A 22,304-nucleotide genomic window follows, 5' to 3' on the forward strand; every position below is an offset into this window, starting at 1 on the left:
CAATGGGTCAACATTAATGGCCGCCGGGCGGAAGCCCTCCGCGACACCGGGGCCAGTGTAACGGCGGTCCGACGCCACCTCGTCACTCCAGACCAAATCCTGCCGAACATTCTTTGCCCTGTCCGCTCAGCAGACAATTCCGAAAGCCTATGCCACATGGCCTGCGTCCCCTTCGAGTGGGGAGGAGTAACGGGGATGTTAAAGGTAACTGTCCGCGATGATGCCCCCGTGGACTGCCTCCTAGGAAACGACCTTGAAAGCTCTCCCTGGGCAGCTGTCGAACGGAGGGAGCACCTGGGGATGCTCGGCCTCCCCGAATGGGTCTGCATCAACTCCCGGTCCATGACCGCCCGCGCGGTCCCCAGTCCAGAAGAGCCCGAGTGGCCAGAACCTCCTCCCGCGCTCATCCCAGAGGAGGCCGCCCCAGAAGCCAGTCCCTCGACCCAAACCGAAGAAGGATCCGACCAGCTTCGGGACGTCCCTGACCTGGCACAATGGCGGCAGGAGGGAGGCCCCACTCAGGAACAATTCCGGGCCGAACAGAAAACATGTCCCTCTCTCGAAGGACTCCGGCAGCAAGCCCTGGCCCAGAGCACCGGGGATACCTCGGGGGCCCACTGGATCTACTGGGACCAAGACCTGCTCTACAGCGAGCAGAAAGTTGCAGAACTAGGGGCCAGTCGGGTGCTGGTGGTGCCCCTTCGCTTCCGAGACTTCCTCCTGAACTTAGCCCACGATGTCCCCCTTGCCGGACACCTGGGGCAGGATAAAACATACGACCGCCTGGTGACCCATTTTTTCTGGCCCCACATGCGAAAGGATGTCACCAACCACTGCAAGGCCTGCCCCACCTGCCAGGCCAGCGGAAAAAGTGGCCGAAAAATCAAAGCACCGTTACAACCCTTTCCTGCCGTCACCACCCCGTTTGAACGAGTGGGAATAGACATTGTGGGGCCCCTCGACCCTCGAACAGCCCAAGGACACCGGTTCATCCTGGTCCTCGTAGACCACGCCACCCGCTATCCCGAGGCCATCCCTCTTCGGACTGTGACGGCCCCCGTGGTGGGCCGGGCTCTGATGGGGATCTTCTCCCGGGTGGGGTTCCCCCGGGAGGTCGTCAGTGACAGGGGCACGAACTTTATCTCCATATATATGAAGTCTCTCTGGCAACAATGCGGGGTCACCTACAAATTCACGACCCCCTATCACCCGCAAGGAAACGGACTGGTCGAGAGATTCAACCGCACCCTCAAGGGGATGATTATGGGCCTAGAAGAACCCCTTCGACGCCAGTGGGACGTGCTACTTCCATGCCTCCTGTTTGCCTATCGGGAGGTCCCGCAGAAGTCCCTCGGCTTCAGCCCATTTGAACTCCTGTACGGGCACCCCGTCCGGGGCCCCCTCAGCCTAGTCAAGGAAGGTTGGGAGCAGCCTCCCCAGAAAACTCCCCCGGACATCTACAGGTACCTCCTGGCTCTCCGCAACCAGACCCGGCGGTTCCGAGACGCCGCCAAAGCCAACCTCGAGGCCAGTCAGGAGGACATGAAGAGGTGGTACGATCAGCACGCATCCTCCATTGAGTTCGAACCGGGACAACAGGTCTGGGTGATGTCCCCGGTTGAACCCTGTGCACTCCAAGACAGATGGTCCGGGCCCTTCAAGGTAATCGAACGCAAGGGGCCCGTCACCTATTTAATCGACATGGAGACTGCCCGGAACCCCCTACGGGTCCTCCATGCCAACAGGCTAAAACCCCATTTTGTGCGATCCGAACTCAGCCTCCTGATGGCTACCGATAATGGGACAGAAGAAGACTCCGAACCCCTTCCGGACTTACTGAGGGCCTTCGAGCAGGATGGCTCAGTGGAAGGGGTCCAGCTCTCCGAGGCCCTGTCCCCGGAGCAACGCCAAGACTGCCAAACGCTCCTGAGGCAGTTCGCCTCCCTGTTCTCCCTCACCCCCGGAGTCACCCCCTGGTGCCTCCACGATGTGGACACCGGGGACAGCCCTCCTATTCGACACCGGGCGTACCGCGTACCAGACCGGGTACGAGCCTGCATCCAGACCGAGGTGTCCAAAATGCTGACCCTAGGAGTGATCGAACCCTCAGACAGCCCCTGGGCGAGCCCAGTCGTCCTGGTTCCCAAGGCAGCTGCCCCGGGCGTTGCCCCTGAGCTCCGGTTCTGCGTGGACTATCGTGGGCTGAATGCAGTTACCCGGACCGACGCTCATCCCATCCCCCGGGCAGACGAGCTAATTGACCGGATGGGGGCCACCCGCTACCTGAGCATCTTCGACCTAACAGCGGGCTACTGGCAGATCGGCCTCACCCCTAGGGCCCAAGAACGATCCGCCTTCTCTACCCCAGACGGGCACTACCACTTTAAAGTCATGCCCTTCGGCATGAAAAACGCCCCGGCAACGTTCCAACGGCTGGTAAACCAGGTACTGGCGGGCCTGGAAGACTTCAGCGCCGCCTACCTGGACGACATTGCTGTGTACAGCCACCAGTGGACCGACCACCTCCGCCACCTGCGGGAGGTTCTACACGCCCTCCAGCAAGCCGGGCTCACCATCAAGGCCAGCAAGTGCCAGGTTGGCCAAGGGTCCGTGACCTACCTGGGACACCAAGTGGGAAGCGGGCTGGTGGCCCCTCTCCAACTCAAGATTGCTGCCATCCAGGCCTGGCAACCCCCTACGACCCAAACGGAGGTCCGGGCCTTCCTGGGGCTAACCGGATACTACCGGCGGTTCGTGAAGGACTATGGCAGCATCGTGGGGCCCCTCACAGAGCTCACCTCCAAGAAGGGCCCCAAAACCGTCAACTGGACCCCGGACTGCCAATCGGCCTTCGAGAAACTAAAGACCGCCATGTGCACGGCCCCCGTGCTCCAGGCTCCCGACTACAGCCGGGAATTCATTGTGCAGACGGACGCCTCCGATCATGGTGTGGGGGCCGTCCTCTCCCAACTCAACGCCGAAGGGGTCGACCATCCAGTGGTCTTCATCAGCAGACGCCTATTGCCCCGAGAACAGCGCTGGAGCACCATTGAGAGGGAGGCCTTCGCCGTAGTCTGGGCACTCAAGAAGCTCCGGCCATACCTCTTCGGCACCCACTTCCGGGTGCAAACAGACCACCGACCCCTGCAATGGCTGATGCAAATGCGGGGGGAGAACCCGAAGCTGTTGCGCTGGTCCATCTCCCTGCAGGGGATGGACTTCACGGTGGAACATCGTCCAGGCCAGGACCACGCCAACGCCGACGGCCTGTCACGCTTCTTCCGCCTCAGCGAGGAGAGTCCCCAGGAAGATGGCTGACTCTCCCCGCCTTCAGCTGGGGGGGACGCATGTTGGACAGGCCGCATGGTCGGGCTGTCCCCCCTCCCCGCAATGGGACCGGGACCCTGGCTCTCCCTGCATCCCCAGCCAGAGTCCCCGACGACCACCCGAAGTACCCTGCAATCCCTCCACCACAAGACACCAGCTCCGGACCCAGCTGGCCCGGGTCACCATCCACACCACGACCTCGGCCCAGCCGCCATCTTGGGGCACTGCAGCACGAGGCCGCGTGGCCTCAACTCGACCCTAACCCTGGGCCGGCCGGCCCCGACATCGAGGCACCAACCTCCCCCCAGGAGGCAGAGTGACCACTTGGCGAGTCAATGGGAGAAGGAATCGTCAACGGCTCTCCTCCGCCAGGTGTCGATCACCCCCGGCCGCCCTGGGCGCTGGCTCCACCCCCCTGCTGGGTGTCTGGACTCCCTCATCCCGGACCTCCTGGCCCCCAGGCGCGAGGGTCCGGACATCAAAGGGGACCAGACCTATAACTGGGGCAGAGCCAGACCAGGAGGGCAGTTGTATCCTGGAGTCGAGAGACCCGAGAAGAACTCATCCGTGACTGGCCTGCTGGCGCTGCCGCGGCCCTCTGCCTCGTGAAACCATCGTCTTGGCCTGCTGGCGCTGCCGCGGCCCTCTGCCTCGTGAAACCATCGTCTTGGCCTGCTGGCGCTGCCGCGGCCCTCTGCCTCGTGAAACCATCGTCTTGGCCTGCTGGCGCTGCCGCGGCCCTCTGCCTCGTGAAACCATCGTCTTGGCCTGCTGGCGCTGCCGCGGCCCTCTGCCTCGTGAAACCATCGTCTTGGCCTGCTGGCGCTGCCGCGGCCCTCTGCCTCGTGAAACCATCGACTTGGCCTGCTGGCGCTGCCGCGGCCCTCTGCCTTGTGAGACTATCATCTTGGCCTGCTGGCGCTGCCGCGGCCCGATCCACAGACTCTCCAGCTCGAGGATTGTGAGCTCGCCTCTTACCACTACCTGTACCGATCCGGTACCAAGACTGTCCCGCTACCCCCTTTCCCTACAGAGACTAGAAGTGAGAGGACCCCCGGGTCCGAGATATCCTGTATCGCTGATACCCTTGCCTTATGAACCTTATATAAAGTATTGAACTCGACTTGGTGTGGTGCCTGTTTGTGGGGAGGGAGGTAACTTGTCTGTACGATCGCCGGAGTCGGTCCCCCTCGGGGATCTCTCCCTCAGTATCCGGCCGACCCTCAGGGTCCCCGTCTAACAGAGTCCTTTGGGGGGGCGGAGTGGCTGGACCAGCAGAATTCCAAACCTAGATCCCTTAGGAGTTGATTAATGTCCCTGAGCCATTTGATCTTCCGCCAACCAACAGAGCACATCACCTCTGCTAATCCGTCGGCATAGGGTTTTAACTCCGGAACCCTCCACAGACGAGCCCAGAGCAGGAGAGGGCGAAGGCGAGCCTGATCCCCAATTGCTTTGCAGCCTACATCCATTAGCACCGGGGCTGTCGGGGTGCTCATCGGGATAGCAAGGAGATCTTTAATGAGTTTGTTCTCGGCCTTGCTCAGAGCGTCCAATTTGCCTTGGCCCCACAGTTCAGCTCCGTAAAGTGACGCGGAAACAGCTCGGGCTTTATAGATGTCGATTAGTGGGGCAACACAATGTTTGGTTGAGTTGCTGTACTCCTTGAGAAGAGCCCCCCCTACCCTTTTGTGGCTGATTATCATTTTGTTGATGTGGGCGGACCAGTTCATCGAATCACTTAAGCGGATTCCCAGGTAGTCAAATTCTGCCACTCTTTCAAGGGGGGTTGAATTCAGAACAGGGGGACGGCCAAGTTTGCGAGGGGGGTGCATGACTAAATACTTGGTCTTGTCCACATTAATGACAAGTCCTCTGCTAGTGCAAAAGTGCTGGAAGCGATTCAGGAGTTTCTGTAGTCCTTGGGGGGTTTTTGAAATGAGGAGGGTGTCATCGGCGAACAGCAATGTGGGAATTTTTACGCCTCCCAGGGTCGGGGCGTCTGCTGGTTCGCCGGGCAGGTGCTCCACCACCCCGTTGATATAAAGGGAAAATAGGGTGGGAGCCAAAACACAGCCCTGCCGCACTCCCCTCTCGACCCTGATCTTTTCGGTCTTTTCCCCGTTTAAGCCCCATCTAACCTGGGCATAGGTGGCATTATGCAATTTAATAAGCAGGTTTAGAATGTACGGGGGCATCCCTAGGCCGTGCAACACCCTCCAGAGTTCCTCCCTCGGAACTAGGTCAAAGGCAGTCTTTAGGTCTATAAAGGCCAAATAAAGACTGCCTTTGCCTAGCTCCACCACCTTCCAGTACAATACCATGAGCCTGAACACTTGTTCTATAGTTCCGGTTCCTGAGCGGAACCCGGCTTGCATGTCAGACAAAATGTGGTTATCATCCACCCATTGTAAAATCCTCCCCAAAATAGCTTTCCCCGCTAGTTTCTGACTCGAGTCTATTAGGCTTATGGGCCTATAGTTCCCAGGTAGGTCCCTGCAACCCTTTTTAAAAATTGGCACCACCACGGCCCCTTTCATCAATGATATCTTTAGAGAATATCTGGATATTTTCGTCATAGTATATATAGATGATATTCTGATATATTCTCAGACAGAACAGGAATACGTCAGCCATGTCAAGAAAATACTGAGCAAATTGCAGGAACACCAGGTTTTTGCTAACAAACAAACTGCGGGAAAAATCAATCCCAATCCCCTCCCCCGCCCCCCCCCACCCTACACTTCGAGAACAGAAGCACCTGTCAGCCCCCCCAAAGAAGTAAAAACCAAACTAAAACGCTCGGGTTGAGATGCGTGGATGGACCCCTCCATATGAGCGGATGAGTAGTGTTTCAGCAAAAAGACGAAGATTCAGAGCAAATAGTCTGCCATAGCTCCAGACCCCCAGCAGGTAGAAGTGTGCCCCCAAGTGCCTACAGAAGCTTTAGGACCATGCCAGTCCATCAGAGGGTCGGGCTGCGGGAAAGATCAGTAGTCGCCCCCGGGGACTCCCGGCGGGCGATAGTGGGGATTCCACAGACGGGCCTCCGGAAGAGACGGAGAGGGGAGGAGGAGGAGCCCGAAGAGTCGCGGGTTCTCTGTGCTGCGAGGCTTGAGGATCTCGGAGACACCCCTTGAGACCATCGCCTTCTGCGGGAGCGCGTGCGCCACCGGCGCCCTGGCAACTGGGGCTGCGAGGGCAGGGTGCCCGGCGGCTTGGGGTTCCGACCACGCAGCAGCCTGAGGGGCTGTTCTTCTGTTAACCAGGTCCAAGCCACTTGAGGAAACTCAAAGAAGTGCGTCTTGTTCTGGAAAACAACCCGCAGATGTGCCGGGAAATGCAGTTGGTATTGGAGGCTCAGGGAGCGTAATCTCTTCTTAACCTGGCGTATGATCAACGCTGATCCTGCACTTCTCTGGTGTAGTCCGGAAACACCATGATGACTTGGTTTTGGAATTTTAGGGGACCCTAAGAGCACACCTCGCGCAGGATGGCATCCCGGTCCTTGAAGTTGAGAATCTTCAGGATTATAGGACGAGGGGTGGCCCCGACCGGTGGTTTGGGCGAGAGGGACCGGTGTGCCCTCTCTATCACAAACCAAGCTGAGAGGGAGTCCTTCGGCATCCAGGAGTTGAACCAAGCCTCCACAAAGGCAGCCGCCTGATTCTTCTCTGCCCCCTCCGGAAAACCCACCAGTCGTAGGTTGTTGCGGCGCGCGTGATTTTCAGCATCCTCTGCGCGCCGGTGAAGTTCCTTGGTGTGGGAGCTTAGATTGGCCACCTGCTCTTTGAGCTGACGGACGTCATCTTCCGCAGTCGAGATTCGGGATTCAGCTTTGGATATTTGGGCCGTGGCATTGCGGAGGTCCTGTCAGAGGCAAGGCGCATCCACCTTGATCTCTCCTATCTTTTCCTCCACCGAGGCTTGTGAGTTGCTTATGGCCTGCAAGATGGTCACCAGGTCTGTGCCCGGTACGGGGGTTGTACCCCCAACCTGCCCTGGCGGCTCGTGCCCAAGGGTGGTGAAGCGATCCATTTTAGTTTGAGTGGGTGTGGCCGCTGTTTTGGATGTCCTGTCTTTGCCCATGACTGTCGACCGGGCAGGGCCACAGGAATTGCAGGGGTCGGAAAGAAAGCACGCAGGCCCCAGCCCAAGGTCCCGACCGTAGGTGTGGGAATCTTCACGAAACCGCCACTAGGGCAGGGGGAGCTCCTTGGGTCGAAAGATCAGCAAGGGCAACCCCGGGCCCCACCAGATTGCATGGAAAGGAGCAGTCTAGCAAGGTGGAAGGCGAAGGCCACAAGCGCCCCCCACCGGGGAGCCCCCAGTCAGTCCTCAGCCAGGAGGGAGGAAGCAGGAACACCCACAAAGGGGGGGGGGAGGGCGGTAACACTCAGCCGCAGCCGCTGGTAAAAGGAGAAGACTGGGGTAGGCCTCCCAGATCCTGATAGGAGGAAGCGGGAACGCCCGAGGGGGGGCGGAGCCACCCAGCCGCACCCCGCCACCCCAAACTAGCTGCAGGTAGACGATGAAGGCAGGGGTAGGCCTTACATGCCTGGGCGAAGGTGAAAAAGTCTGGGGGGAATCAGCTCCAGGCGCCCCCCGCAGAACCTCAAGTGCCAAATCCACAGGATCCAGATGAGTTCCAAGTCTACTGACTCAAGAGCACTATGAAGGAGGCGACCCGCCCAACCAAAGTGACAGCGCCATCAGAACTCCCAAAGGCCTCACGGGGGAGAGTGGGGGGCGGGCGTCCCCTCGAGAAAGCCCAACGCCACTCCCTGCCCCCGCTGCACGATAATGCAGCCGAACCCCGGCCCACCTCCCACTCACCAGCACAGGCACTCGGCCCGGGCTGCAGCTCCTCCAAACAAGACACCATCTCTCATGGGGGGACGTAGAGGAGAAGATTATTTCTGTGGCCGCATGGACAGAGTTGAAGTGCACTGCGAGGGGATCCTTGGGGTCGTTGTTAATCGCTCTAATTTGTTCTCTAATGTGTTCCTTAAGTGGTCTGATAGTGCTGCCTATGAAAATGAAACCACAGTTACATACAATGCAGTTTAGTGTTGCAGTTGATTACAGCCTGCTATGATGTACGTATGTTGTGTTGTATCGAAGGTTGGTGGTTCTGTTAGCAGCATATTGGCATAGGTTACACTGCGTACATTTGAAAAAGCCCTTAGGTGTGTCTGATAACCATGTATTTTCTTGATGTTGTGACCTAGGTGGGCTGTAACTGGGGTACAGTATATTTCTCAGGGTGGTGCCCCAACTATACGTGATTCTGGGCTTTAGAGTGATGTATATGGATAGCCCCCGGTCCAGATTAACAAGATGCCAATGCCGATGGAGAATTTTGTACACATCCTGACTATGGGTGTTGTCGCTTGTGATGAGGGCTAGTTTGTGTTCACCCTGTTTCTTTTTCACGTTGTCCACTAAATGGGGCTGGCGCTGTTTGTTAAACATGTTGTACCTGGCCGGGTCTAACACCTTTTGTGTGTATCTCCTTGTCATAAAACAGCCTCCAACAGATTTAGTTCTTATTAAAACACAGTAGGTTGTGTCCCTCGCTGTTTAAACCCCCGTTGACCATACTCGTAATGAAGTTCCAGGCTAGGCTCTGGAAGCCACCTGGCAAGGTAAGGTGCGGCCCAGGGCTTGAGTGGTCCACAATGCAGTCCTGCTTTGTACTGTTTTGTGTGGTGCAAAAAGGGGTCTCATGCCTCAGCCTGACACTCTGGAGAGCCTTAGAGCAGACAGTGCCAGAGTGGCTATGGTCATGAAAAGGTTCCCTCCCTTGATGAGTCTACAGCGCAACTAATCAAGCAGGTCAAGTCTGGTCTTCTGAGGGACAGAGGCTGTTCCATTGCCCCTGAGGATGTCTTGAGAGGCCCAGGCTGTGACATCCCCCCCAAAGATGCCTTCTGCAGAACAGACCTAGTGTCAGTCCATGTTGAGCCTCACTCTGAAGGGCAGACACTGCGCATGTATTTGTGACTCTCGCTCTCAGAATCTTGGAACTAACCTGTGAGTATTCTCTTGCCAGAGAACTTCCCGGCGCTTCCTCAGAAGAGACACAGAGATCCAGCGGACACCCCAAGACTGATGCCTGCAGCCGCCACACTCACTCAGCCACTGACGACAGCTTCAGCTGCCACTCACAGCAGTGAGCACCTCGCCGCAGCCTTGTGGGCGCCTAGTACGCTGGCGCTGCTGCCCAGAATGAAGTAAGGATTGTCGTCTGCACTGGTGGGCACAGGTTAGAGGCAGAATGTGAAACACAGCACAGGAGGACTGATGGAAACAGACGAGCAAGTCACTGTGATGAGATGAGTGTCAGCACAAGTGTGCACAGGTTAGAGGCAGAATGCGAAACACAGCACAGGAGGACTGATGGAAACAGAAGAGCAAGTCACTGTGATGAGATGAGTGTCAGCACAAGTGTGCACAGGTTAGAGGCAGAATGAGAAACACAACACAGGAGGACTGATGGAAACAGAAGAGCAAGTCACTGTGATGAGATGAGTGTCAGCACAAGTGTGCACAAGACACTGTGATGAGATGAGTGTCAGCACAAGTGTGCACAGGTTAGAGGCAGAATAAGAAACACAACACAGGAGGACTGATGGAAACAGACGAGCAACACACTGTGATGAGATGAGTGTCAGCACAAGTGTGCACAGGTTAGAGGTGGAATGTGAAACACAGCACAGGAGGACTGATGGAAACAGACGAGCAACACACTGTGATGAGATGAGTGTCAGCACAAGTGTGCACAGGTTAGAGGCAGAATGAGAAACACAGCACAGGAGGACTGATGGAAACAGACGAGCAACACACTGTGATGGGAGGAGTGTCAGCACAAGTGTGCACAGGTTAGAGGCAGAATGTGAACACAACACAGGAGGACTGATGGAAACAGACGAGCAAGACACTGTGATGAGATGAGTGTCAGCACAAGTGTGCACAGGTTAGAGGCAGAATGAGAAACACAGCACAGGAGGACTGATGGAAACAGACGAGCAACACACTGTGATGGGAGGAGTGTCAGCACAAGTGTGCACAGGTTAGAGGCAGAATGTGAACACAGCACAGGAGGACTGATGGAAACAGACGAGCAACACACTGTGATGGGAGGAGTGTCAGCACAAGTGTGCACAGGTTAGAGGCAGAATGTGAAACACAAGACAGGAGGACTGATGGAAACAGTCAAGCAAGACACTGTGATGAGATGAGTGTCAGCACAAGTGTGCACAGGTTAGAGGCAGAATAACAAACACAACACAGGAGGACTGATGGAAACAGAAGAGCAAGGCACTGTGATGAGATCAGTGTCAGCACAAGTGTGCACAGGTTAGAGGCAGAATGTGAAACACAGCACAGGAGAACTGATGGAAACAGAAGAGCAAGACACTGTGATGAGATGAGTGTCAGCACAAGTGTGCACAAGACACTGTGATGAGATGAGTGTCAGCACAAGTGTGCACAAGACACTGTGATGAGATGAGTGTCAGCACAAGTGTGCACAGGTTAGAGGCAGAATGAGAAACACAACACAGGAGGACTGATGGAAACAGACGAGCAAGACACTGTGATGAGATGAGTGTCAGCACAAGTGTGCACAGGTTAGAGGCAGAATGAGAAAAACAACACAGGAGGACTGATGGAAACAGACGAGCAAGACACTGTGATGAGATGAGTGTCAGCACAAGTGTGCACAGGACACAATGATAAGATGAGTGTCAGCACAAGTGTGCACAGGTTAGAGGCAGAATGTGAAACACAGCACAGGAGGACTGATGGAAACAGACGCGCAAGACACTGTGATGAGAGGAGTGTCAGCACAAGTGTGCACAGGACACAATGATAAGATGAGTGTCAGCACAAGTGTGCACAGGTTAGAGGCAGAATGAGAAACACAACACAGGAGGACTGATGGAAACAGACAAGCAAGACACTGTGATGAGAGAAGTGTCAGCACAAGTGTGCACAGGACACAATGATAAGATGAGTGTCAGCACAAGTGTGCACAGGTTAGAGGCAGAATGTGAAACACAGCACAGGAGGACTGATGGAAACAGAAGAGCAAGACACTGTGATGAGATGAGTGTCAGCACAAGTGTGCACAGGTTAGAGGCAGAATGAGAAACACAACACAGGAGGACTGATGGAAACAGAAGAGCAACACACTGTGATGGGAGGAGTGTCAGCACAAGTGTGCACAGGTTAGAGGCAGAATGAGAAACACAACACAGGAGGACTGATGGAAACAGACGAGCAAGACACTGTGATGAGATGAGTGTCAGCACAAGTGTGCACAGGTTAGAGGCAGAATGAGAAACACAACACAGGAGGACTGATGGAAACAGAAGAGCAAGGCACTGTGATGAGATCAGTGTCAGCACAAGTGTGCACAGGTTAGAGGCAGAATGTGAAACACAGCACAGGAGGACTGATGGAAACAGAAGAGCAAGACACTGTGATGAGATGAGTGTCAGCACAAGTGTGCACAGGTTAGAGGCAGAATGAGAAACACAACACAGGAGGACTGATGGAAACAGACGAGCAAGACACTGTGATGAGATGAGTGTCAGCACAAGTGTGCACAGGACACAATGATAAGATGAGTGTCAGCACAAGTGTGCACAGGTTAGAGGCAGAATGTGAAACACAGCACAGGAGGAGTGATGGAAACAGACGCGCAAGACACTGTGATGAGATGAGTGTCAGCACAAGTGTGCACAGGTTAGAGGCAGAATGAGAAACACAACACAGGAGGACTGATGGAAACAGACGAGCAACACACTGTGATGGGAGGAGTGTCAGCACAAGTGTGCACAGGTTAGAGGCAGAATGAGAAACACAACACAGGAGGACTGATGGAAACAGACGAGCAAGACACTGTGATGAGATGAGTGTCAGCACAAGTGTGCACAGGTTAGAGGCAGAATGAGAAACACAACACAGGAGGACTGATGGAAACAGACGAGCAAGGCACTGTGATGAGATCAGTGTCAGCACAAGTGTGCACAGGACACAATGATAAGATGAGTGTCAGCACAAGTGTGCACAGGTTAGAGGCAGAATGTGAAACACAGCACAGGAGGACTGATGGAAACAGACGCGCAAGACACTGTGATGAGATGAGTGTCAGCACAAGTGTGCACAGGTTAGAGGCAGAATGAGAAACACAACACAGGAGGACTGATGGAAACAGACGAGCAACACACTGTGATGGGAGGAGTGTCAGCACAAGTGTGCACAGGTTAGAGGCAGAATGAGAAACACAACACAGGAGGACTGATGGAAACAGACGAGCAAGACACTGTGATGAGATGAGTGTCAGCACAAGTGTGCACAGGTTAGAGGCAGAATGAGAAACACAACACAGGAGGACTGATGGAAACAGAAGAGCAAGGCACTGTGATGAGATCAGTGTCAGCACAAGTGTGCACAGGTTAGAGGCAGAATGTGAAACACAGCACAGGAGGACTGATGGAAACAGAAGAGCAAGACACTGTGATGAGATGAGTGTCAGCACAAGTGTGCACAGGTTAGAGGCAGAATGAGAAACACAACACAGGAGGACTGATGGAAACAGACGAGCAAGACACTGTGATGAGATGAGTGTCAGCACAAGTGTGCACAGGTTAGAGGCAGAATGAGAAACACAACACAGGAGGACTGATGGAAACAGAAGAGCAAGGCACTGTGATGAGATCAGTGTCAGCACAAGTGTGCACAGGTTAGAGGCAGAATGTGAAACACAGCACAGGAGGACTGATGGAAACAGAAGAGCAAGACACTGTGATGAGATGAGATGAGTGTCAGCACAAGTGTGCACAAGACACTGTGATGACATGAGTGTCAGCACAAGTGTGCACAAGACACTGTGATGAGATGAGTGTCAGCACAAGTGTGCACAGGTTAGAGGCAGAATGTGAAACACAGCACAGGAGGACTGATGGAAACAGACAAGCAAGACACTGTAATGAGATGAGTGTCAGCACAAGTGTGCACAAGACACTGTGATGAGATGAGTGTCAGCACAAGTGTGCACAGGTTAGAGGCAGAATGAGAAACACAACACAGGAGGACTGATGGAAACAGACAAGCAAGACACTGTGATGAGAGGAGTGTCAGCACAAGTGTGCACAGGACACAATGATAAGATGAGTGTCAGCACAAGTGTGCACAGGTTAGAGGCAGAATGTGAAACACAGCAAGGGAGGACTGATGGAAACAGAAGAGCAACACACTGTGATGAGATGAGTGTCAGCACAAGTGTGCACAGGTTAGAGGTAGAATGTGAACACAGCACAGGAGGACTGATGGAAACAGACGAGCAACACACTGTGATGGGAGGAGTGTCAGCACAAGTGGGCACAGGTTAGACGCAGAATGAGAAACACAGCACAGGAGGACTGATGGAAACAGACGAGCAACACACTGTGATGAGATAAGTGTCAGCACAAGTGTGCACAGGTTAGACGCAGAATGAGAAACACAACACAGGAGGACTGATGGAAACAGACGCGCAAGACACTGTGATGAGATGAGTGTCAGCACAAGTGTGCACAGGTTAGAGGCAGAATGAGAAACACAACACAGGAGGACTGATGGAAACAGACAAGCAAGACACTGTGATGAGAGGAGTGTCAGCACAAGTGTGCACAGGACACAATGATAAGATGAGTGTCAGCACAAGTGTGCACAGGTTAGAGGCAGAATGAGAAACACAACACAGGAGGACTGATGGAAACAGACGAGCAAGACACTGTGATGAGAGGAGTGTCAGCACAAGTGTGCACAGGACACAATGATAAGATGAGTGTCAGCACAAGTGTGCACAGGTTAGAGGCAGAATGTGAAACACAGCAAGGGAGGACTGATGGAAACAGACGAGCAACACACTGTGATGAGATGAGTGTCAGCACAAGTGTGCACAGGTTAGAGGCAGAATGTGAAACACAGCACAGGAGGACTGATGGAAACAGACGAGCAAGACACTGTGATGAGATGAGTGTCAGCACAAGTGTGCACAGGACACTGTGATGAGATGAGTGTCAGCACAAGTGTGCATAGGACACTGTGATGAGATGAGTGTCAGCACAAGTGTGCACAGGACACTGTGATGAGATGAGTGTCAGCACAAGTGTGCACAGGACACTGTGATGAGATGAGTGTCAGCACAAGTGTGCACAGGTTAGAGGCAGAATAAGAAACACAACACAGGAGGACTGATGGAAACAGACGAGCAACACACTGTGATGAGATGAGTGTCAGCACAAGTGTGCACAGGTTAGAGGTAGAATGTGAAACACAGCACAGGAGGACTGATGGAAACAGACGAGCAACACACTGTGATGAGATGAGTGTCAGCACAAGTGTGCACAGGTTAGAGGCAGAATGAGAAACACAGCACAGGAGGACTGATGGAAACAGACGAGCAACACACTGTGATGGGAGGAGTGTCAGCACAAGTGTGCACAGGTTAGAGGTAGAATGTGAACACAGCACAGGAGGACTGATGGAAACAGACGAGCAACACACTGTGATGAGATGAGTGTCAGCACAAGTGTGCACAGGTTAGAGGCAGAATGAGAAACACAGCACAGGAGGACTGATGGAAACAGACGAGCAACACACTGTGATGGGAGGAGTGTCAGCACAAGTGTGCACAGGTTAGAGGCAGAACGTGAAACACAAGACAGGAGGACTGATGGAAACAGACAAGCAAGACACTGTGATGAGATGAGTGTCAGCACAAGTGTGCACAGGTTAGAGGCAGAATGTGAAACACAGCACAGGAGGACTGATGGAAACAGACGAGCAACACACTGTGATGAGATGAGTGTCAGCACAAGTGTGCACAGGTTAGAGGCAGAATGAGAAACACAGCACAGGAGGACTGATGGAAACAGAAGAGCAACACACTATGATGAGATGAGTGTCAGCACAAGTGCGCACAGGTTAGAGGCAGAATGTGAAACACAGCACAGGAGGACTGATGGAAACAGACGAGCAAGGCACTTTGATGAGATGAGTGTCAGCACAAGTGTGAATAGGTTAGAGGCAGATTGTGAAACACAGCACAGGAGGACTGATGGAAACAGACGAGCAATGCACTGTGATGAGATGAGTGTCAGCACAAGTGTGCACAGGTTAGAGGCAGAATGAGAAACAACACAGGAGGACTGATGGAAACAGACGAGCAACACACTATGATGAGATGAGTGTCAGCACAAGTGTGCACAGGTTAGAGGCAGAATGAGAAACACAACACAGGAGGACTGATGGAAACAGACAAGCAAGATACTGTGATGAGAGGAGTGTCAGCACAAGTGTGCACAGGACACAATGATAAGATGAGTGTCAGCACAAGTATGCACAGGTTAGAGGCAGAATGAGAAACACAGCACAGGAGGACTGATGGAAACAGACGAGCAAAACACTGTGATGAGATGAGTGTCAGCACAAGTGTGCACAGGTTAGAGGTAGAATGTGAACACAGCACAGGAGGACTGATGGAAACAGACGAGCAACACACTGTGATGGGAGGAGTGTCAGCACAAGTGTGCACAGGTTAGAGGCAGAATGTGAAACACAAGACAGGAGGACTGATGGAAACAGACAAGCAAGACACTGTGATGAGAGGAGTGTCAGCACAAGTGTGCACAGGTTAGAGGCAGAATGTGAAACACAGCAAGGGAGGACTGATGGAAACAGAAGAGCAAGACACTGTGATGAGATGAGTGTCAGCACAAGTGTGCACAGGTTAGAGGTAGAATGTGAACACAGCACAGGAGGACTGATGGAAACAGACGAGCAACACACTGTGATGGGAGGAGTGTCAGCACAAGTGTGCACAGGTTAGACGCAGAATGAGAAACACAGCACAGGAGGACTGATGGAAACAGACGAGCAACACACTGTGATGAGATGAGTGTCAGCACAAGTGTGCACAGGTTAGACGCAGAATGAGAAACACAACACAGGAGGACTGATGGAAACAGACGCGCAAGACACTGTGATGAGATGAGTGTCCGCACAAGTATGCACAGGTTAGAGGCAGAATGAGAAACACAACACAGGAGGACTGATGGAAACAGACAAGCAAGACACTGTGATGAGAGGAGTGTCAGCACAAGTGTGCACAGGACACAATGATAAGATGAGTGTCAGCACAAGTGTGCACAGGTTAGAGGCAGAATGTGAAACACAGCAAGGGAGGACTGATGGAAACAGACGAGCAACACACTGTGAAGAGATGAGTGTCAGCACAGGTTAGAGGCAGAATGTGAAACACAGCACAGGAGGACTGATGGAAACAGACGAGCAAGACACTGTGATGAGATGAGTGTCAGCACAAGTGTGCACAGGTTAGAGGCAGAATAAGAAACACAACACAGGAGGACTGATGGAAACAGACGAGCAACACACTGTGATGAGATGAGTGTCAGCACAAGTGTGCACAGGTTAGAGGTGGAATGTGAAACACAGCACAGGAGGACTGATGGAAACAGACGAGCAACACACTGTGATGAGATGAGTGTCAGCACAAGTGTGCACAGGTTAGAGGCAGAATGAGAAACACAGCACAGGAGGACTGATGGAAACAGACGAGCAACACACTGTGATGGGAGGAGTGTCAGCACAAGTGTGCACAGGTTAGAGGTAGAATGTGAACACAGCACAGGAGGACTGATGGAAACAGACGAGCAACACACTGTGATGAGATGAGTGTCAGCACAAGTGTGCACAGGTTAGAGGCAGAATGAGAAACACAGCACAGGAGGACTGATGGAAACAGACGAGCAACACACTGTGATGGGAGGAGTGTCAGCACAAGTGTGCACAGGTTAGAGGCAGAATGTGAAACACAAGACAGGAGGACTGATGGAAACAGTCAAGCAAGACACTGTGATGAGATGAGTGTCAGCACAAGTGTGCACAGGTTAGAGGCAGAATGTGAAACACAGCACAGGAGGACTGATGGAAACAGACGAGCAACACACTGTGATGAGATGAGTGTCAGCACAAGTGTGCACAGGTTAGAGGCAGAATGAGAAACACAGCACAGGAGGACTGATGGAAACAGAAGAGCAACACACTATGATGAGATGAGTGTCAGCACAAGTGCGCACAGGTTAGAGGCAGAATGTGAAACACAGCACAGGAGGACTGATGGAAACAGACGAGCAAGGCACTTTGATGAGATGAGTGTCAGCACAAGTGTGAATAGGTTAGAGGCAGATTGTGAAACACAGCACAGGAGGACTGATGGAAACAGACGAGCAAGGCACTGTGATGAGATGAGTGTCAGCACAAGTGTGCATAGGTTAGAGGCAGAATGTGAAACAACACAGGAGGACTGATGGAAACAGACGAGCAACACACTATGATGAGATGAGTGTCAGCACAAGTGTGCACAGGTTAGAGGCAGAATGAGAAGCACAGCACAGGAGGACTGATGGAAACAGACAAGCAAGATACTGTGATGAGAGGAGTGTCAGCACAAGTGTGCACAGGACACAATGATAAGATGAGTGTCAGCACAAGTGTGCACAGGTTAGAGGCAGAATGAGAAACACAGCACAGGAGGACTGATGGAAACAGACGAGCAACACACTGTGATGAGATGAGTGTCAGCACAAGTGTGCACAGGTTAGAGGTAGAATGTGAACACAGCACAGGAGGACTGATGGAAACAGACGAGCAACACACTGTGATGAGATGAGTGTCAGCACAAGTGTGCACAGGTTAGAGGCAGAATGAGAAACACAACACAGGAGGACTGATGGAAACAGACGAGCAACACACTGTGATGAGATGAGTGTCAGCACAAGTGTGCACAGGTTAGAGGCAGAATGAGAAACACAGCACAGGAGGACTGATGGAAACAGACGAGCAACACACTGTGATGGGAGGAGTGTCAGCACAAGTGTGCACAGGTTAGAGGCAGAATGTGAAACACAAGACAGGAGGACTGATGGAAACAGACAAGCAAGACACTGTGATGAGAGGAGTGTCAGCACAAGTGTGCACAGGTTAGAGGCAGAATGAGAAACACAACACAGGAGGACTGATGGAAACAGAAGAGCAACACACTATGATGAGATGAGTGTCAGCACAAGTGTGCACAGGTTAGAGGCAGAATGTGAAACACAGCAAGGGAGGACTGATGGAAACAGAAGAGCAACACACTGTGATGAGATGAGTGTCAGCACAAGTGTGCACAGGTTAGAGGTAGAATGTGAACACAGCACAGGAGGACTGATGGAAACAGACGAGCAACACACTGTGATGGGAGGAGTGTCAGCACAAGTGTGCACAGGTTAGACGAAGAATGAGAAACACAGCACAGGAGGACTGATGGAAACAGACGAGCAACACACTGTGATGAGATGAGTGTCAGCACAAGTGTGCACAGGTTAGACGCAGAATGAGAAACACAACACAGGAGGACTGATGGAAACAGACGCGCAAGACACTGTGATGAGATGAGTGTCAGCACAAGTGTGCACAGGTTAGAGGCAGAATGTGAAACAGCACAGGAGGACTGATGGAAACAGACGAGCAAGACACTGTGATGAGATGAGTGTCAGCACAAGTGTGCACAGGTTAGAGGCAGAATAACAAACACAACACAGGAGGACTGATTGAAACAGACGAGCAACACACTGTGATGAGATGAGTGTCAGCACAAGTGTGCACAGGTTAGAGGTAGAATGTGAAACACAGCACAGGAGGACTGATGGAAACAGACGAGCAACACACTGTGATGGGAGGAGTGTCAGCACAAGTGTGCACAGGTTAGAGGTAGAATGTGAACACAGCACAGGAGGATTGATGGAAACAGACGAGCAACACACTGTGATGGGAGGAGTGTCAGCACAAGTGTGCACAGGTTAGAGGCAGAATGTGAAACACAAGACAGGAGGACTGATGGAAACAGACAAGCAAGACACTGTGATGAGAGGAGTGTCAGCACAAGTGTGCACAGGTTAGAGGCAGAATGTGAAACACAGCAAGGGAGGACTGATGGAAACAGAAGAGCAACACACTATGATGAGATGAGTGTCAGCACAAGTGTGCACAGGTTAGAGGCAGAATGAGAAACACAACACAGGAGGACTGATGGAAACAGACAAGCAAGACACTGTGATGAGATGAGTGTCAGCACAAGTGCGCACAGGTTAGAGGCAGAATGTGAAACACAGCACAGGAGGACTGATGGAAACAGACGAGCAACACACTGTGATGGGAGGAGTGTCAGCACAAGTGTGAATAGGTTAGAGGCAGAATGTGGAACACAGCACAGGAGGACTGATGGAAACAGACGAGCAAGGCACCGTGATGAGATGAGTGTCAGCACAAGTGTGCACAGGTTAGAGGCAGAATGTGAAACACAGCACAGGAGGACTGATGGAAACAGACGAGCAACACACTATGATGAGATGAGTGTCAGCACAAGTGTGCATAGGACACAATGATAAGATGAGTGTCAGCACAAGTGTGCACAGGTTAGAGGTAGAATGTGAACACAGCACAGGAGGACTGATGGAAACAGACGAGCAACACACTGTGATGAGATGAGTGTCAGCACAAGTGTGCACAGGTTAGAGGCAGAATGAGAAACACAACACAGGAGGACTGATGAACAGACGAGCAACACACTGTGATGAGATGAGTGCCAGCACAAGTGTGCACAGGTTAAAGGCAGAATGAGAAACACAGCACAGGAGGACTGATGGAAACAGACGAGCAACACACTGTGATGGGAGGAGTGTCAGCACAAGTGTGCACAGGTTAGAGGCAGAATGTGAAACACAAGACAGGAGGACTGATGGAAACAGACAAGCAAGACACTGTGATGAGAGGAGTGTCAGCACAAGTGTGCATAGGTTAGAGGTAGAATGTGAACACAGCACAGGAGGACTGATGGAAACAGACGAGCAACACACTGTGATGAGATGAGTGTCAGCACAAGTGTGCACAGGTTAGAGGTAGAATGTGAACACAACACAGGAGGACTGATGGAAACAGACGAGCAACACACTATGATGAGATGAGTGTCAGCACAAGTGTGCACAGGTTAGAGGCAGAATGTGAAACACAGCACAGGAGGACTGATGGAAACAGACGAGCAACACACTGTGATGAGATGAGTGTCAGCACAAGTGTGCACAGGTTAGAGGCAGAATGTGAAACACAGCACAGGAGGACTGATGGAAACAGACGAGCAAGGCACTGTGATGAGATGAGTGTCAGCACAAGTGTGCACAGGTTAGAGGCAGAATGTGAAACAACACAGGAGGACTGATGGAAACAGACGAGCAACACACTGTGATGAGATGAGTGTCAGCACAAGTGTGCACAGGTTAGAGGCAGAATGTGAAACACAGCACAGGAGGACTGATGGAAACAGACGAGCAACACACTGTGATGAGATGAGTGTCAGCACAAGTGTGCACAGGTTAGAGGCAGAATGTGAAACAACACAGGAGGACTGATGGAAACAGACGAGCAACACACTGTGATGAGATGAGTGTCAGCACAAGTGTGCACAGGTTAGAGGCAGAATGTGAAACACAGCACAGGAGGACTGATGGAAACAGACGAGCAACACACTGTGATGAGAGGAGTGTCAGCACAAGTGTGGACAGGTTAGAGGCAGAATGTGAAACACAGCACAGGAGGACTGATGGAAACAGACTAGCAAGACACTGTGATGAGATGAGTGTCAGCACAATTGTGCACAGGTTAGAGGCAGAATGTGATGCATCTGTTTGGACAATGAATTCTTTGGAGTAGTTAGGACTTTGCAGAATTGGTGCAGTGCAATGGCCTGCTTCAGGTCATCAAATGCCTTTTGACAGCTGACTGTCCACTGAACTTTCTTGGGCATTGTCTTAGAAGTTAAGTCATTCAGGGGTGTCACATGGATCCATACTCCTTGACAAATGTTCTGTAGTACCCAGTCAGGCCCAAGAAAGCTCTGACCTGAGTCTGGGTGGTGGGAGCAACCCAGTCCATGATGGTCTGGATTTTGCTCTGCAATGGATGAACCTGACCTCCACCCACAAGGTGGCCCATGTACACAACCTGACTCTGTCCTATCTGGCACTTAGTAGCCTTGATAGTTAGGCCTGCTTTCTGCAGGGCCTCAAAAACATTTCTCAGGTGGACCAGGTGATCCTCCCTGGTGGAGCTAAAGACAGTAATACCATCTAGATATGCTGCACTATAGTCTTCCAGGCCTGCAAGGACTTTGTTCACCAACCTTTGAAAAATGGCAGGTGCATTCTATAAACCAAAGGGCATCACCACAAACTGGTAGTGCCCACTAGGGGCAGAACATGTTGTTTTTGGCTTTGCGTCATCAGCTAATGTGATCTGCCAGTAGCCAGCTGTAAGATCAAATGTGCTCAGAAACTTAGCTGAGGCCAAAATATCTATGAGCTCTTCTGCCCTTGGAATTGGATGAGCATCAGTCCTAGTGACTGCATTGAGACCCTTGTAGTCAACACAAAACCTCCTTTCGCTCTTGCCACCTTGGGTGTGAGGTTTCGGGACTAAGACCACTGGACTAGCCCAAGGGCTATCTCAGGGTTCAATAACTCCCAAATCCAACATCTTCTGGACTACTGTCCTGATACAGTCCCTGACATGATGAGGTTGCCCGTAGATCTTATTTTTAACAGGCAGACTGTCCCCAGTGTCCACTTCATGAGTGCACCAGCTAGTCTGACTTGGAGTCAGTGAGAACATATGTCTGAACTGTTGTAAAACGCTTCTACAATCAGTTTGCTGCTGGTCAGTGAGGCTGCCTGCCAAGGCTACACCATCTACTGAACCATCATCAGGGTTCTGTGAGAGCAGGTCTGGGAGTGGATCACTCTCTTCCTCCTGTCCCTCATCGGTAGCCACGAGCAAGCCCATGTCTGCCCTGTGAACATAAGGAT

General features: G+C 52.6%; 1 protein-coding gene across 1 annotated transcript in view; it reads left to right on the forward strand.

Moving 5' to 3' along the window:
* AGBL2 (AGBL carboxypeptidase 2) overlaps window positions 1-22,304 on the forward strand; it is a 350,584-nt gene that overhangs the window by 296,667 nt on the left and 31,613 nt on the right. Inside the window, exon 14 of the mRNA XM_078684573.1 lies at window positions 9,383-9,563. Coding sequence (XP_078540699.1) covers window positions 9,383-9,563 — 181 coding nt within the window. The remainder of the gene's footprint in view (window positions 1-9,382; window positions 9,564-22,304) is intronic.

This window comes from Lissotriton helveticus, chromosome 3_2, assembly GCF_964261635.1.
Source record: "Lissotriton helveticus chromosome 3_2, aLisHel1.1, whole genome shotgun sequence".
Lineage (NCBI taxonomy): Eukaryota > Metazoa > Chordata > Amphibia > Caudata > Salamandridae > Lissotriton > Lissotriton helveticus.